Source organism: Salarias fasciatus, chromosome 6, assembly GCF_902148845.1.
Source record: "Salarias fasciatus chromosome 6, fSalaFa1.1, whole genome shotgun sequence".
Lineage (NCBI taxonomy): Eukaryota > Metazoa > Chordata > Actinopteri > Blenniiformes > Blenniidae > Salarias > Salarias fasciatus.
Window position 1 is genome coordinate 33,516,408 of NC_043750.1, and position 18,009 is coordinate 33,534,416.

General features: G+C 43.9%; 1 protein-coding gene across 1 annotated transcript in view; it reads right to left on the bottom strand.

The window, feature by feature from the left end:
- LOC115390829 (complement C3-like) overlaps positions 1-18,009 on the bottom strand; it is a 64,666-nt gene that overhangs the window by 15,320 nt on the left and 31,337 nt on the right. Inside the window, exons 22-24 of the mRNA XM_030094846.1 lie at positions 4,693-4,905; positions 4,320-4,371; positions 4,148-4,237 (exon numbers count right to left, since the gene is read on the bottom strand). Of these exons, the coding sequence (XP_029950706.1) occupies positions 4,148-4,237; positions 4,320-4,371; positions 4,693-4,905 (355 nt within the window). The remainder of the gene's footprint in view (positions 1-4,147; positions 4,238-4,319; positions 4,372-4,692; positions 4,906-18,009) is intronic.

Sequence of the window (18,009 nt, forward strand, 5' to 3'; positions counted from 1 at the left end):
AAGAAGTGATTTCTTTTGAAAAAAAGAACTTCTGTTTGCGCACTAACGATTTATCACGAGTGAATGCTGGCAGAGAGTTATCGTAGTGCTGGAGGACTGTACGAGGGGGTAACCAAAAGTTCCCTGAATTTGTTTGTAACTTTTTATTTCTGACATTTCAAAATAAAACATCACTGTCGCCTTCAAAATAATCTCCATCTCCATTAATGCAGCGCTCCTCCCGTGTCTCCCACTTCACGAATGTGTTGTGACACCCGTGCGTAATTGTGCCATTTTGGGCCGGCTGCGTTTTTTCTTTCACCTCCTCCACATCTGCAAACCGCTGTCCCTTCAGCTCCTTCTTCAACCTGGGGAACAAGAAAAAGTCACTCGAGGCTACATCTGGCGAATAAGGTGGATGGGAGAGGAGATTTGTCTCATTCTTCGGCAGAAACTGCGTGACGCGCAGCGCCGTGTCCGCTGGCGCACTGTTGTGGTGGATCAACCGGGCTCCACTCCGCCACTACGCGGGCCGCTTCCTCCTCACATCCTCACGGAGCCGTCTTAGGACTTTGATGTACTAGTCCTGATTTACAGTTTGACCTGGAGGGACAAATTCACTGTGGACGATACCCTGGACAGCGAAAAAGCAGATCAGCATTGTTTTCACGGCTGAGCGGACCTGACACGCGGACATCTGGCCCTTCTCAAACCGCCCGAACCACTCATGGACCTGATTCTTCCCCAGAGCATCATCCTTGTAGGCTTGCTGCAACAAGGTGAGTATTTCTGCTGCTGTTTTTTCCCAGCAAAAAGCAGAATTTAATGTTTGCGCGCTGCTCTGGCTTCCCAGTCAATGTCGCCATTTTGGAAAAAATCGCAGACCGCTGCTGCACTCTGTTACTATAAATAGCGCCTGACAGGCGTCAGTGTAACTTTCGGAGCTCACATTTCTCACAGATGTGCATGAGGCTTACCTGCAGCACATCTGACGGCCAGAAGTCGGAACTCATTATTATTGTTTTCTGACCAAATTCCGGTTTCTTTTGGGTACCCCCTCGTACACATATATAGTGAGCGTAAAACGATGTACAGTTGCGCAGAGTTGGAGGAGAACTGTCGCACATTATGCGGAGACGGTGTTCTGTTTTCCTGGAGCTTGGTCTGAGCTCATTTGATCTTGTAAAAAAGGTGTTGTGGATTGAATTCCATGTGAATTTCCCCGCACAACCATATATATACAAGCATTAAAACAGTGTAAAAAGCAGTGAATCATCATTTCTACCTGGGATTTTGAGGACGGTCCCTGGACTGTACAAAGGATATTAACCTGGAAGAAGTTATTTCACACCATCAAAGAACCTATTGTGCTGCCACATATCTACTGATTGACAATGAGGGAGAACGAATGGATGTAGCAGTGAAGAAAGTTTGTAAGTGGAGATGATACAAGGAGGAGGAGGAGAAGTTGTTGGGTCATTTAATTATTGCATGCATGCCATTGTGAAACTGTCATAATGCTTTTAATTGTTCCTTATTTGTAGTGTTGTTCAGTAACTAATTTCATCTTCCAGGTGAGATCATGGCTTCATGACACGTTTCTACAGTATATTGGCAACAGTCCAACGAGATTTTATAAGATCAGTCCGAGAACTCGCAAATACATCCGCAGCTGTCTGATTTGCCATTCTTCCTTTTTCTATGACTGTTTAGACTTTTTGTTTCCCATATGATTTCGGAATTGATCATGTAGAGCTGCTGTACAATTCTGACTCTTGCCTTCTTCTTCTTCTTAATGCTCCAGCGAGGGTCAGGGTATCCTGTCCTGGTGCGTTGAGCCGACCAGATAAACCAGGTTTTTCCAGTGCTGGCAATCTTGTGCCAGCTGCTCTGCATCCTCCACAGCAACTCCATGTTGTTGGAGGTTGCCCGCAACGACGTTGAGCCATCGGATACGGGGTTTCCCTTGTGGTCGTCTCCAGCCTGCGGCCTTTGGGTAAAACTGGAGAATGGCCCGTGCCCGATGTTCTGGGGGTAGACGAAGGACATGGCTGAGCCAGCGGGTGCGGCACTGTGTGATCAAGGAAGATGCTCGGGGCTGGCCTGTACGGGCTCTAAGCACTTCATTGGAAACTCGCTGGGGCCACCTGATGTTCTCAATGGTTCGAAGAGCCCTGCTATCAAAGCCATCGATTCTGCAGCCAGAGTGTCGTTCAGGGACCACGTTTCTGAGCCATAAAGCAGGATGGAGAGTACGGCTAGCTTGTAAATCCAGAGCTTCGTCTTTCATGAGATGGTCTGGTCTGCCAGAGTGGTTTCCAGAGAGACTGCAGGGCAGATGCTGCCAGGACTTGTCTGCGATCAATCTCTGGTTTTAGGTCCCCGCTGTCAGTCACCATAGACCCCAAGCACACAAAGTTCTTGACAGGGTCTACAATGTCGCTACCAATTTGCATGGGAGGTGGATCTGGTCCATCACCGACATACATGAACTTGGTTTTAGTCCAGCTCACTTAGAGGCCAAGCTGTGCTGCCTCCTCACTGTAAAAGCCCAGAGCATCTCTCAGCCGACTGTAGATCATGCTGAGCAGGATGGTATAGTCAGCGTATTCCAGGTCAGTCAGGTGGTAGTTGCCAAAGGACACTCTGGGAACGCGCTCGCAGACCTTGGACATCAGATGGTCGACGATGCAGTTAAAAAGATCAGGAGCAGCCACACTAGCGAATGCCACTAGAGATGGTAAACCAGTTGCAGGGCCGGCCACCACAAGGGGGGGCCACATGTGGCTGTGATCCTCCGTGTTCCGTGTGAGCCCCGCTCTGCGCCGCCCCGCTCTGCAGCGCTCGGCACCGCTCGGAAACCCACGGGGCCTCGTCTCGGGCTCATTTAGGGCACCTGAGACGCACGGGCCGGCCCTGACCAGTTGGATTCAATACCGTTAATATGGACACAGCTCTCTGCGTTGGTGTAAAGCAGCTTGAACAGAGCGATGATCTTGGGTGGTGCTCAGAGGGTTTGGAGGATGTTCCACAGTAAGGAGTGGCAGACGGTGTCGAAGGCGGCCTTCAGATCAATGAATCCGATATACAGATGGCGATCTTTACAGAATTCACGGGTCTTCTCTATCAGCAGATGTACAGCAGAGATGTGGTCAATTGTAGAGTGATTGGGCATAAAGTCAACCTGCTGGGGACGGCGGCAGCTTCTGATCGCTGGAAGGGCACGGTTAAGCAAGATCTTGGTGAAGACCTTGCCAGTGATGGAGAGCAGAATAATGCCTCTATGGTTTCCACAGACAAGCCTATCACCTTTACGTTTCGAGAATGGCAGGATGACCCCTCTGGTCCAGTCAGTGGGCAGCTGCTCTGTTTCCCACACCTGATTGAATAGGTGGGTTAACCACTCCACCATACCATCACCGCCGGCTTTGAGCATCTCACTGGTGATGGCACAGATGCCGGGGGCTTTCCTGATGTTTAGTTTCTTCAGAGCAGTTCTCACTTCCCCGGGTGTTATAGGGTCTGTGCAGCAGGCGTCGCTAGGGGGTGCAGCATTTGCAGCCTCTAGGAGGGTGGGATCAGCTGACTGACTCTTGCCGCAAATTGCAAATTTATCTCGGAACTGTTCAAGTAGAATCCTGCACTTGTTGTTTCATCACACTCCGCAAAGTCATGTACCAGTCCATTTGCCTTTTCTGTTCATTGTGAATGGGGGTATAGCTACGTGGAACAGCATGCACTAGCACACAGTGCCGTTGACCGCTGCAGCATCCGAAAGATCTTGGTGGCACGAGATCATCAGTGTTAAAGGGGTATAAGAGTGTGCTAACCAGTCCACCACAGTGCGGCTCTCCTCCGACATGTTTTGGTAAAGCATCTCTGTGAGAGCGCTTGTTTGTTGCTTTAACTTGCAATTGTGGGGGAAAAATAGACGATGTAAACTGTACTATGTACAGTACACAAAAACCTCATGGTTGTTTTTAAATCCATAGGCACAATAGTAAGTCATTTAGTGGTACACAGTGACATGGTACAATGGTGCTCCATAGTGCTAAATATAAATAAATAAACTTATTTGCAAATGAGCGAGTAGACCATTCGTGAGTGGGAAAACAGTCGAAGAGTTACTGCATCACAGAATTGGAATATATATATCGATATCTCCTACCTGTCACAGAGATGTGTGTGCTCGTAGGTGAGTTTGGAATCATATCCTTTTTTGGAATTTGACTGTTGAGAACTTCCTCTTGTGTTCCACCTGAATGGAAAAGCAGTGGTGAGACACTGAGAATCTTAAGTGATATTCATGGTTTTAGAGAATTTAATAAACTCAGCCACACCTTTAGGGTCCAGAGTGATGATCTTGGGACTCCTAACGAGTACACCTTCAGGCTAGAAAAACAACATGGACAAGCTTTAAATTTCACCATGGATCTTATGGTTCAAATCAAAACTAATCTGCCAAGCAAAGGATTCAGCTCAAGCTGTTGTTTGCAATCTGACATAAATCTGATCCAGTAAACAGAGCTGATCCACACAGAGCGCTGTTATGAACATCCTAGGAAAAAAAACGTATCTTTTTTTTTACCTCTGAATATCTTAACTTTCAAATTGCTCTTTGAAGCTGTGTAGCTTTTTTTTTTTTGTTATGGCATGAAATCAACTCTTCCAACTCTATGGAGAGGAGAAATAATTTGTGTCAGTGTCTCTTACCACCACCCGAAGCATTTTCATGATGCCGTCACCGACTAAGAATTCCCTGACAACCGCTTTGACCTCAATCTGGACCTCTCCCTCCTTCATGGGGATGATGACGAAGGGCACTGATCGTGTGGTTTGGGGTCCTACGTTGACCTCCTGACGGTACCGCCCACGTTTGGATGCTGCACTGCACACATGCTGTGCCTCCGTCAGATCCACTCGCACCTGAAAAGCAACACAATGACAAACAGGAGTGTGAAAATCACCTCAAGTGTATCAGACCGCTGCAGTAATACACTGATTACCTTTTATTTCTACAGATACAACTAACCTTAATCCTAGAATGAGAACTAAAGCTCTTTAATATTTAACAATACAAGGGTTTAAATGGCTTAAATCAGGGGTTCCCAGTCCTGTTCCTGGACAGCCCCTATTGAGCATGCTTTAGTTCTCTCCCTGCTTCAACACACCTGGATCTAATGATTCTATCATTGCAACGCACCTTACAAAACGAAAGTTATGTAGGTAACTATGGTTCTATGAATCCTGGATGACCGCCAGAGGCAGTACATAAAGCACTGAATGATCATCCTTTCACATACGAAGGTCGAGAATTAAATTACAACAAAGTCACATGTCGTGAGTCTATATAGCCACGTCACACCGGAAGCTCAGTCCCTTTCACTTCTCGCAAGCAAGAAGATTACGAGGGATGTAGAATAATTTTATAATATTCTTTACATCATGCTTATTATATTATGTTATTTACTATTGTTCATGTAATGCATGTCTCTGTTAGTTATAGTATGCTAGTAAGACACAGGCGTAGAAAAGACATGTATCCTTTTTCTGTTCGCCAGCCTGCCATGTTTCATTTTTACGGCAGCCTCTTGGCAGCTGGACAGTTTGTTTTTTCAAAAGTCAAGACTTTAGGTCAATTGTCTCTCTGTCTCCCTCTGGTGTAAATGAGGCTCATTGGACAAGAAATGTGACACTATGATCTGTTGCACAACACCTGGCATTTGGGAAGACTTGATGGAGACTTGATGGAGACTTGATGGAGGCTGAGAGGGCCTCCCAAGGGGTCACGGACCATGACCTTTGTAGGGAGGGGGGAACAATTGTGTCTTGACGAAGAGTCCATGGAGAGTTGACGAACTCCCAAGAAATAGTATAAATAGATGGAGCGGAGAGCGATCGGGGCGTCAGTTCTTTTGGTCAACCTGGCTGCCGGAGGGTTTTTTGGGAATAAAGTCCTCCTTTTGCATTCTGACTCTGACTCTGCCTGATTTTTCTGAGGAGAACTACGATGGAAGACTTCAAGAACCAAGAGTGGATATACTTGAGGATTTTACGTTTTTTCTGGAATATATGTTTGTGGGGTTTTTTGCACCGTGACTGGCCTAGGATACTTTTTACAATAAAATTCCACGGCAGGGACTACGAGAATGAGACCCTGGGCCTGGAGCTGGAGGCGGTCTGGACTGGGGTGCAGGATCCTCCCCCCGAACTGGGACATAAGATCCCTCCTGAGTGGCAGGCGCCTTAGCGAGCTGCAGCAGAACCTGCACAGCAGAGGAAACCAGGTTCTGGCCAAAATGGGGCTTTCAGGATCAGTGGATGCCCCTCTTGAGAGACCCTGAGTATTGTCGGAAATATCAGGGGAAAAGGCAGGAAAGCATAGCTAAGCGTTTGGAGACAGTCGTGCACCAGTGCATCCAGGCCCAGAGAACCTGCGTTGTTTGTGATACTGAACCAGCGAGGACAGTGTGTGGACTCTTTGGACGCAAACAGGTCTACTTCCGCCCTGCCGAAGGTCTGCCAGACCTGGTCCACGACCTCTGGGTGAAGGCGCCATTCCCCTGGCAGCGGTGACTGCCAGGACAGGAAATCCGCTGACGTGTTCAGCACACCCGGAATGTGCATTGCTCTCAGGCTGGCCAGATGTGGAGAAGCCCAAGTCACCCCTCATGCACACTGGATGCGGTCCGGCTGCGCTTCGCCTGTGGTCCGTCTCCGGTCCACTATACCGCAGCACTGTGATTCACACCACTTGCGGTGTCTCTGCAGTCCGCTGGAGAAGGTTGCCAGATCTGTCGTTATCCCCCATAAACAATATGACCCGTTTAACTCAATAGAAGGCAGCCCAAACTGCCATCTCGGTTGGCGCTGTGTCTGCTGAATGAATGATGGCGGCACCCAGTGAGACCGCTGCGTTCTGATAAACCAAAAGCAAAGTTTTCTGCAATCAAAGTCGTGTGTAAACCGAAAACTAATGGAAAACCGACATAATGCCACCCAAGAAAGCACAGGGGAATGAAAATGACGGAGAAATGGAGGAAATCCGTAAATCGTTGGACAGCATGTCGGGTGAGCTGACGAAAGTAACTCAACAGCTGATCAAGCTCATGCAGCTGTTTGATGAAGTCAAACAACTCAAGCTAACAATCGCGGAAAAGGACAAAACTATAGCTGAGCTTGAAAGGAGGATTGACAATCTGGAGCAATACACTCGAATGGAGGATGTGATTATCACCGGGCTTAATATTAAACCTCGCTCATACGCGAGAGCGACGGAGAACGGAAGAAATGTGAGCGAGGATGCGGACGCCGCCAATCTGCTAACGCTGGAAAGGCAAGTGCTGCGTTTTCTAGCCGAAAAGGACATCATCGTGGACGTGAACCATATCGCGGCGTGCCACACTCTCCCGAGGAGAGACAAAACAAAGCCTGCTGTGATTTTGCGTTTCGTCAACAGTAAGCATAAAATGGAGCTTCTACGCCAGGGAAGGAAACTAAAGGGTTCAGATGTCTATCTGAACGAACACCCCACCAAGAAGATCGCCGAGATTGCAAGAAATGCTCGCCTTCTGAAAAGAAACAACAAGATCAAAGCAACGTGGACGAGGAATGGCAAAGTATTCATTCAAATGAAAGGACCCCCTGAACAAGCCAAAGTAATTCTGGTAAGAGAACTAACAGACCTTGACCAGTACAAATAATGCAACAGATTCTTTCCAAACCTGACATCTGCAGAAACTTACAGTCTGGATGGAGGACCACATTATCATTTTTAGTTTTTTCACATTGGCTGGAAAAACTGTTACTTTATGAAGACTGTGAAAATTCCTTTCCTCTTGCTCCTTTTTTGTTGTTGAACTATATAAAAATGAGACTCCAGCAAATTAAGATTTTTGTCGAAAGTCAGTGGTCCATTGTATTTTTTGTTGATTTTTTCTCTGACAGACTGAAGACATTTGAACACTCCCAGCACACACTAAGAGTGTTTGAAAGCTCTTGTGAAATCTTTGGTGTATGTTTGTACTGTGTGTGTGGATGTGTGCCTGAATTCTATTTCATCATAGTATATCTCATTGTAAACAACCTCGATTATACTGTATGATAACAAACAGTGATGAGAATTTAAATGATGCATGGGGTATTTTGGGTGACTTTGACATACGTAACTGATGATGATAAATATGAACCATATACAAGTGATCTACACACACTCTATGACAATCTGCAACTAGACACACTTGATTCTATGGATTACAAAAGCAATGAGTTTGGTTCTGATATAGACCTGGATAACAATTTTATTACTCCTTCAATGAACAGCTGTAAGTATTATAATAATGAAAAATTCAATAAGCTCAAAATAGACAATGCCTTCACAGTTATACACATAAACTGTAGAAGCCTTTACAAAAATTATAATGATATAAATAAGTTTAAATTCCTATTATTCCTTAATAAGTTTAAAAAATTCAGTGTCATTGCTATGTCTGAGACATGGTTAGAGGTCAAAAAAGGGTTAGATGTCAAATTGAATGGATATGAATTATATATATTAAATAGAGATGGGAAAAGAATTGGGGGGGTTGCCTTGTATGTTGACTCAAATTTGAGAAGTAGGTTGGTTGAAAGTAAAACCACCTCCATTGAAGGGATCATGGAATGTATAAGCGTCGAAATTGTACTTGAAGACTATAAAAAAAATCCAAGTAAGTTGTGTGTACAGAACGCAAGGTTCTTGTTTAGATACATTTAACCAAAACATTGGGAAGCTGTTTATGGAGGCAAATAAGAATAAGATTATCTGTGGGGATTTTAATATCAACCTTTTGAATCCTTGTAATAGTATAAAAACATCTGACTTCATTTCTACAATGTATGCCAACAATCTTTTTCCATTGATCCTCAAACCCAGTAGAATTTCAGTGAAATCAGCCACCTTGATAGATAACATTTTCACTAATGACATAGTTACAGAAATCATAGCTGGTTTACTTGTGGCTGACGTTAGTGATCATTTACCCGTTTACGGCATTTTTCATCAACTTGTACCAAAGGCACATGTCTCACAAACAGAAACCCATAAAGCATTTAGACATAGAACACCTGAAGCCATGGCTGCCCTTCAGGCAGACCTACTTGATCAAACATGGGAGGAGGTTTACGCCACCCCCCACCCTGATCAAGCATAGGACGTTTTTCAATCTATTCTAATTAACCTATATGATAAACATTGTCCATTAAAAAAACATATCGTCAAAAACAAAGTTGAATCTGAAAAGCCATGGATCACACGTGGCATAGCAAATGCCTGTAAGAAAAAAAATTATCTTTATGAACAATACATAAAATATAGAACTAAAGTTACTGAACAGAGGTATAACACATATAAAAATAAGTTGATCAGTATAATCAGAACTAACAAGAAATTATATTATCACAAGTTGTTAGAGCACCATCAAAATGATGTTCGAGGAACATGGAAAATATTAAATAGTATAATCAAAAATGGTAAGAAAAGAAAGGAATTTCCCCATTATTTTATTAATAATAATAATGAAATTACGGACCCCAAAGACATTGGTCATGGCTTTTATAATTTTTTTGCAAATGTTGGACCCTTATTAGTGAATAAAATCAAACAGTCCAAGAATGTACAAGCAGAATCCAGAAATATTAAAAATCACACCTTAAACTCTTTTTTTAAGAGACGTGGATGAATTGGAAATAATAGGCATTGTAAATAAATTTAAGAATAAAAAATCAACTGATCACTGTGGCATAGACATGACATTTATAAAAGATATAATTCATTTTGTAGTCAAACCATTCACCTACATTTGTAACCAATTTTTTCTCACTGGTATTTTTCCACAACAAATGAAAATAGCCAAAGTAATCCCTATATATAAAAACGGTGATAAACACTCATTTACTAACTACAGACCAATTTCCCTACTGTCCCAATTCTCCAAAATCCTCGAGAAATGATTTGTTAATAGGATGGATAAATTTGTTGAAAAATACAGTCTTCTCAGTGATCAGCAATTCGGATTTCGATCAGATAGGTCAACCCTAATGGCAGTCATGGCTCTTGTTGAAGACATTGCCACTGCAATGGACAACAAAGAATATACTGTAGGTGTATTTATTGATTTAAGTAAAGCCTTTGACACCATCGATCATGTATTACTCATGGAAAAGCTTCAAAGATACGGCATCAGGGGCACTGCTGCCGCATGGTTGAACAGTTACCTGAGCAATAGAGAGCAATATGTACATTATAACAACGTCAACTCAAAAAAACAACTCATGACAAATGGAGTTCCGCAAGGCTCTTTACTGGGCCCCAAACTCTTCAATTTGTACATAAATGACGCACCTGATGTATTAAATAATGCTAAGTGCCTATTGTATGCTGATGATACGAGTTTCTATTGCTCAGGTAATGACCTGCACAGGCTCATGGCCATAATGGCCCATGAGCTCACACTCCTTAAAGAATATTTTGACAATAAGCTGTCCATGAATCTGAGTAAAACCAAATACATTATCTTTGGAAATAAGACAATAAAGAGCAACATCAATTTAAATGTCAATGAATCAACAATTGAGCGTGTGCAGGCCAGTAACTTTCTAGGCATTAAAGTCAATGATAAACACTGTTGGAAGCAACATATACATACCATAAAGTCAAAATTAGCAAAAAATGTTGGTGTAATAGGAAAAATGAAATCAGTATTAAATAAAAACTCACTTATGTTACTATATAATTCCCTAGTCCTTCCATATCTTACCTATGGGGCAGAAATATGGGGACATAATTATAGTGTCAATATTGACCCTATATTTTTACTCCAAAAAAAGGCAGTTAAAATTGTTAGTCACGCTGATTTTTATGCACCATCTAATCCCATTTTTGTGGCATTAAAAACATTAAAAATATATGACATTATTGATCTAAATACATTAGCTGTCATTTACAAAGCATACTATAATAATCTTCCAAACTGCATTCAAAGTATGTTCGAGTATAGAAAGAATTGTTATAACCTTAGGGGCTCTTGCATATTAAAAAAACAAAATAGGGTAAGAACAAATAAAAAATGCAAATGTATATCAGTAATTGGAGTCACCAAGTGGAACGAACCTAATGAGGGTATAAAAACATGCAAGACCTAGAAAGTATTTAAAAAGCAGTTGAAAAGATTAGCTCTTGAAAAATATCAATCCCAGGGAAAATAAAGTAAAATAACCAAAATGATTTTGAATGGACTCCTCTTATCTTGTAAATGATATCGATAGATATTAGCCTGGTTTTCTCTTCTCCCGTTTGTTTGTCTTTTTTCTTGTCTTTTCTTGTCTTTGTCTTTTGTCTACGGTTTTTTTTTTCTTTTATTCCTTTTCTCCTATGAAATATGGAAAATTTTGTTTTGGTTGAAAAGGGTTAGGCAAAATAAGTTTTGACTTCAGCCTAAACCCTTCGGTCACAGGATGATGTAGTTGATGATTTTGATGAGTTGATGTTGTTGATACTGATGATAATAACTTATGTGGATGGAGACGATGATGATGATGATGCCATCATCGTACACAATTGTTACAATGTTTATTCTTTTTCCATACTGACCGAATAAATCTACTACTACTAATCTACTACTACTACTAAAATGCACGTTAAAACCGTATTTGTATGATAAAAAACTCATCATAAACACATAACCATTTCATCAACCTGTCCGACGTGTTCAAAAAAGACGCTTGACAGACAGGCTGGCAGAAACACGCCCAATCTGGCAACAAAGAGCTGCTCCAGTGACAGAGCTGTTTTGTGCCATTTTGGTGTCATTTCACTTTCCTTCAGTGACAATGTACAAAACCGTTCATTCTTCTAATGCGTATAATGACTACATGACGTTGTTTGTTCTGTATTCTACCAGAAGTAGTAAAAAAATTGAATATTAAGGCAAAAACACGACACAGACCTTATTTTGAAGTCACTTATTTTGGAACACATATCGCGTTTCCTTCCGGCATCCGACCTGCTTCTGTCTGAATTGACCCGGAAGGATGCGGCATGCGTAAAAATAGGATCCTTGCGGAAAGATACCGGAGCCCCGCAAGGGCTCCGGAGCCGGACCGGAGCCGGTGTGCACCACAGCATTGATTTTAATGACTACGGATTAACTGCGGTGTCCGGACCGCAGCCTTTCCACAGCCGGACCGCATCCAGTGTGCATCGGAAGTCAGGATTTGAGTGCCCAGCCTCGTCAAAGCCACAGAAATAGTGCCCCCTTGGTGATTGACGTGAAAAACCACGCTTGTGTTGTCGGTCCTGACCAACGCTTGTCTGCCTTGTAGATGCGGGAGAAAATGCGGCAGTGCCAAAGGCACAGCCGTCAATTCGAGGATATTGATGTGCTGCCCCTGTTGCCATGGCAACCATGTCCCCTGTACCATGCGCCCCTGCCATGTTGCTCCTCAACCCTGGAGAGATGCATCTGTATGAATGATCTCCCAACAGCTTGGTAGGGAACCCATAGGAACCCCTTGTGTGATGAGGCGCCTCTCCCGCCACTGCGAGAGAGACGTCAGGCACTGAGTTGACACACGTAGGCACCTGCGCCTGTGTCGCTCGGGGCTCAGGTGTAGACTATTCAGCCACTTCTGAAGTGGATGAAGAGATAGAAGACCCAGGGGAACCACTGCAGATGCCGCTACCAGTTTGCCTGGAAGGTGGAGGTAGAGAACATACGGCAGGGCTCTTTCGTGCTGGAAGTGCGGGAGCATTTCCAAAATGTTCTGAACCGGCCGAGGTAAGGGGCATGCCTTCATGGTCCGAGAATCCAGGACCATCCCCAGAAAAATGGTCACCTGTGTGGGGACCAGGTTGCTCTTGGCCACGTTGACACACAAGCCAAGAGAGGCAGTGTGGTCGAGCACCACCTGCATGTCCTGAATGGCGTCCTCGTGAGACGGGGCACAGATTAGCCAATCATCCAGGTAGGGCAACATCTTCAAGCCCTGAGTCTACAGGGGGGACAGAGCTGCGGCCACACATCTGGAAAACACCAGAGGAGACAGGGAAAGCACGAATGGGAGAACCCTGAACTGATAGTGCCTCCTGTGAAATGCAAAATGAAGGAACCGCCAATGTGACGGCGCAACAGGGACATGAAAATAACCGTCCTTCAAATCGATCACCGTGAACCAGTCCCCTGGCGATATTGTCTGGAGAACCTGAGGGATGACCAGCATCTTGAATGGAATAACTTTTAAAAATTTGTTTAGACCCAGAAGATTCAGCCAGTCGCCCATTTTCTTTGGTACAAGGAAATACCTCGATTAACACCCCCCCCCCCCCCCCCCCCCCCCCCCCCCCCCCCCCCGGGTCCTGCAGGGGATCCACAGGAACCACAGCACCTTTGGCCAGCAAGGTGCGAATCTCCTCGGACAGTGCCCGTGCCGAGACGTGGGTCAACGTTAGGGCTGGGTACCGTTAGATATTTTTCGGGTACAAGTACTTTTTCGATACCTCATGTACGGTACCGGTTCCTGAACGGTACTTTTTTCGGTACCTGCCTTCACGGCGCACAGACGACACCAAGACTGCATTTGCACTTCATGCCACTAGGTGTGCTGTTTGCATGTTCAACCTTATTTTACACAGACACCACAGAGGAAGAAGGGCGCTGCAGCCGCTGCAGGCTCTCTCTGCGGCTCTCTCTGCATGTTGTTGGAAAGAGTGTGAGCCAGTAAGATGTGGTAACATGTTCAATGATGCGATGCACCGTTTTTTCAGTAAAAGAGAAGAACTGAACAATAGTTTGCGTGCATGTTTATTGACCGCGCAGCCACTTTAAGAACCGAAACTGATACCCGTACGCACGTCTCTTGTTCGGTACTGGTATATACCGAAGTTTTTCAGTCTGTACCACTGAGGTACCGTTCAACAGTACCCAGCCCTAGTCAACATTGGTGAGTCCTCTCCTTTTTCAGAGCTTTTACCTCCTGACTGTACTTTTATCAACACATCAAGCGCCACTGGTCATGGTGGAGGATTAGCTGCTGTTTTGAAGAACTGCATTTATCACAAAGTGATTTCGGAGTGGAGCTTTTTCTCTTTTGAACTGAGGTGTTTTAAGTTGAAAGGGCGACAGACTGATCCAGTGCTGTGCGCTGTCATTTACAGACCACTGAAATACAACAAGGATTTTATTAATGACTCTTATGAAGTGGTTGCTTTTGTTCTTACACGGTATGACAGGATTTTAATTGTCAGTGATTTAAACGTGCACGTATGTTGTCCGTCAAAACCGATTGCCAAAGACTTTTCGGACTTGATTGAAGCCTTTAATCTGACACAGCATGTCACTGGCCCAACACAAGTATATGGAGACACTTTAGACTTTAGGCTCTAATTTGACGGCACAACTTGGCCGTTGATCACCGGCGGAGGCCGCGCATTCCTATTTTCGACAGGCGCAGAAGAGAGTTTCTGACTGGTCCGCTGCACTTGCGCCAAGATGGGCGTGGCTGCGCACCAGGGGGAGGGCTCAACAGAATCAGCTGGGCGCAGTGAGAGTTTAGTGCAGAAGGTGTGAGCAGGCTGGGGAGCGGAGGATCTGATGATAATTTGTCTGAGAAAACCTCAGAGGCAGGATTTCAGCTTGTCAGTGTCATGAAAGATACACAAAATCACTCATGAAGCACATAATTGTTTTTATTATCTTTTTTAACACTAGAACGTCCAAGACGGTCTGACAGACCGTTTGGGTTTTTAGAATTCAAATAAATCTGTTAAAAATAATTCCCCTGTCCTCTAATTCTTTGACTTTTCCTAAATATGTGTCTTGTATTTTTTTCTGAAGCAAATAAGGTCCTAACAATGACACACATAATATTACAAAGCATTTATACCTCCAAAGGCCAACAGCGGTCTCACAGACCGCTGAAAAAAGACGCACTTCACGGGGCTTTTTTTTTTTTCTGCTATTGATTTGTTTTGGTTCATGCGCGCATCTGAACAGGGAGCTAGCTCTGACAGCAGACAATCAGACAGACGGCCAAAAATATCAACCAGATCCCAAAAGAAAGACAATAAAAACAGGCATAAATAAGAGATATAAGGTGGAAGAAGCTTTAGCAATGATACAGGAGGTCAGTGAGGGGGAATCGGATGGTGGAGACAGCGATCTTGACTGGAGTGAAGAGGAGGAACGTTCTGAATCAGAGTCAGAACAGCCGCGAACCAAACAGCGAAACAAATGTAATCCTGCTGCCCCAAAAACACCCGACCGACCTCAAGGTCAAGGTCAAGGTAACTTTATTGATACCCGTAGGTAGATTTGTTTTGCAGTCTGGATGAGGGCATCTCAACATTAACCCAAACATTTAAGAAGACAGGACATACAGAAGAAGGATTAACAGCAGACATTGACGAACACTGACAGGTACTCCCAGCGGCTCACTGATCATGGTTGAAAGGCTAACATAATTAAAAAGTCATTAAATATAGAGTGCCAGTACGAAGACCTGTTAAGAGCATGCTAAGAAAAACATAAGAGCATGATACAACTCTAAATAGTCAAAAAGTAAGTCAATACGTTAAGACCACGTTAAGATAAGACAGCCGTCTTATTTAAAAGAGAAACAGCAGCAGGAACAGCTGTTCCTGTAGCGAGTGGTCCTAACTTTCGGGGCTATGAATCTCCGTCCAGATGGTAGGACCGGTCCGCTGCACTTGTCCTCCAGCTGCTGTACAGTCCAGCGGAGAATCTGCAGTGGCGCATGGAAGCGCTCATGCCTCACCTCCAGGTATAGAGAATTACTGTAGGCTGCTGTCAGTTTACAACTAAATAATAACAACATAAAATGGTTTAAAAAAATAAAAATAAACTATGGGACCGTGTGGGAAGGTGTCCATCCTGGTGCGCAGCCGCGGAGACTTATTTTACTAATTTTAATATGTTCTTGATTATTATTGACAGTTAATAATACAACTATTTTGTGTGTGTTGGCGTGTGTGTGCATGTGTATCAGGGAAACGAGTGTGCGGAGTGTGAATGAGAGGTACGCTGCGCAAATGCGCACTGTAAAAAGTTCAATAAATTTTAAAACCTGATTTGAGGCATTAATAAAGCAGATATGAGGCATTAAAAGTTTTGCTGATCCTCTTGATTTAATATTTTGTTTCTTTATCTTAATTTCTAATACATTAGATTACAGAAAAGCAACCTGTTGGTGTGCTCCTGTGCAAAAACACTGTCTGGCTGACCGTAGCGGCCTTTGGAGGGGGTGTAAGAATGCTGGCAACATGTGAAGCAGAGCGGAGGATGGAACAGATAGCAGATGTCGCCACCATTCTCTCATAATTGATTATCCTTCGTCTGGGATGGCCGGAATGCCATGTGTGTGATAGGAATTATAGGGAATCATTTCAGAGGACATCTGGATCGGGATGACAGCAGAACCAGCAGTCCTAAACTCACCCAGCTCCGCTGTGCAGCTGTGCTGAGTGATAGGCGCGCAACCACCTGTAATTCTTTGTGCTTTCCCAAATGTGTCTTTAAGAGTTATGATGCACACAAATAAAAACAGATTTTCCCTTTCCCTACAAAGTCTTTATGTAGCCGCTAAATGCAGCGTGTCTGCATTTTTATTTCATTTGTCTGGCTCCCCAAGCTCTTCAATAGATTATTTATTTCAAAATACAGTCATATACATTGTTGCTTCACTATGGTTTAGTATTGAGGCCAGGAAATAAAATGTATTTCATCTTGTTAATATAGCAGTGTCCTTCGCTGCAGTGCATTTGAAAAAAAGGAGAGGTGTTCATTTGATTGGTCAAATTACGCTCAGCTGGGTTAAACCCACTTTCTCTCCTCCCTCTTGCGCCACCTGCGCTGGTGGGCGGGATGGAGGCGTGACTGCGCCTGGTTCACGAAATTAGGACAATTTTCTGGACACGCCCCATTGACTTTATCCTCCGACGGCGCACTTTACGCTCCGCAGACAGCGGGTGGACTCAGCGGGAGGCTACCGGTGGTGCGTCATGGCTGTATCATTAAGTCTGGTACTGCAACTGATTTTAACCCTCACTTTACATCTGCTGCGCACAGCCTTGTGACCTCTATTCAAACCATGAACACAGAAGAACTCATATCTTTTCTTTCCACTTTCTTTCCACAGTGTAGCTCTGCTTAAAGCCATACGCTCACAGTCAAAAAAAGGAGCCTTGGCTCAATGACACAACGCACGCTGCGCAGCATGAGTGTCGAAGGATGGAGCATCAGTGTAAAAAGGACCATTTGGAGGTTTCAAACCAAATTCTTAAAAAATGCTGGGGAAAGTACCAGCTTTTGGAGAAAGCTGAGAAAACTAAATACTTCTCAGATTTGAACTCCAACAGTGTCAGCAAACCTCGTGTGCTTTTTAATACCATTAATTCTGTTGTTAATCCGAATCCCTGCACTGTATTGGAAATGACAAAAGCAACATGTGAAGAGTTCCTTTCCTTTTTCAATGAGAAGGTTGCTGCTATAAGAGCCAATATATCTCCCCTTTCACTTTTTGTGTCTGAGGCTACTGAGTGCCCTGCTGTGTTTAGCCATTTTGAGCCTGTCCCACTGTTGGTTCTTTCAGGAATAGTAAACAAACTTAAAGCCTCTTCCAGTCCTACAGACCCTGTCCCACTTCACTTTTTTAAAGAGGTCATTGACACCATTGGCTCCTTTGTTAGGGAGATAATTAACAGCAGTTTGCTTTCAGGTGCTGTGCCCACCTTTTGTAAGAACGCTGTTGTTGAACCTTTGCTTAAAAAGCCTGGCCTTGACCCTTTGGTTTTAGCAAACTATCGTACCATTCCCAAACTCCCACTGGTTTCAAAGATCATGGAGAAATACGTCCTTGCCCAACTGCAACCGTTTTTAGATGCAAGTGGCATTTTAGACCTTTTCCAGTTGGGATATAAAGCATTTCATTGCACAGACTCTGCACTTCTCAAGGTTTTTAATGACCTGTTCTTGATAA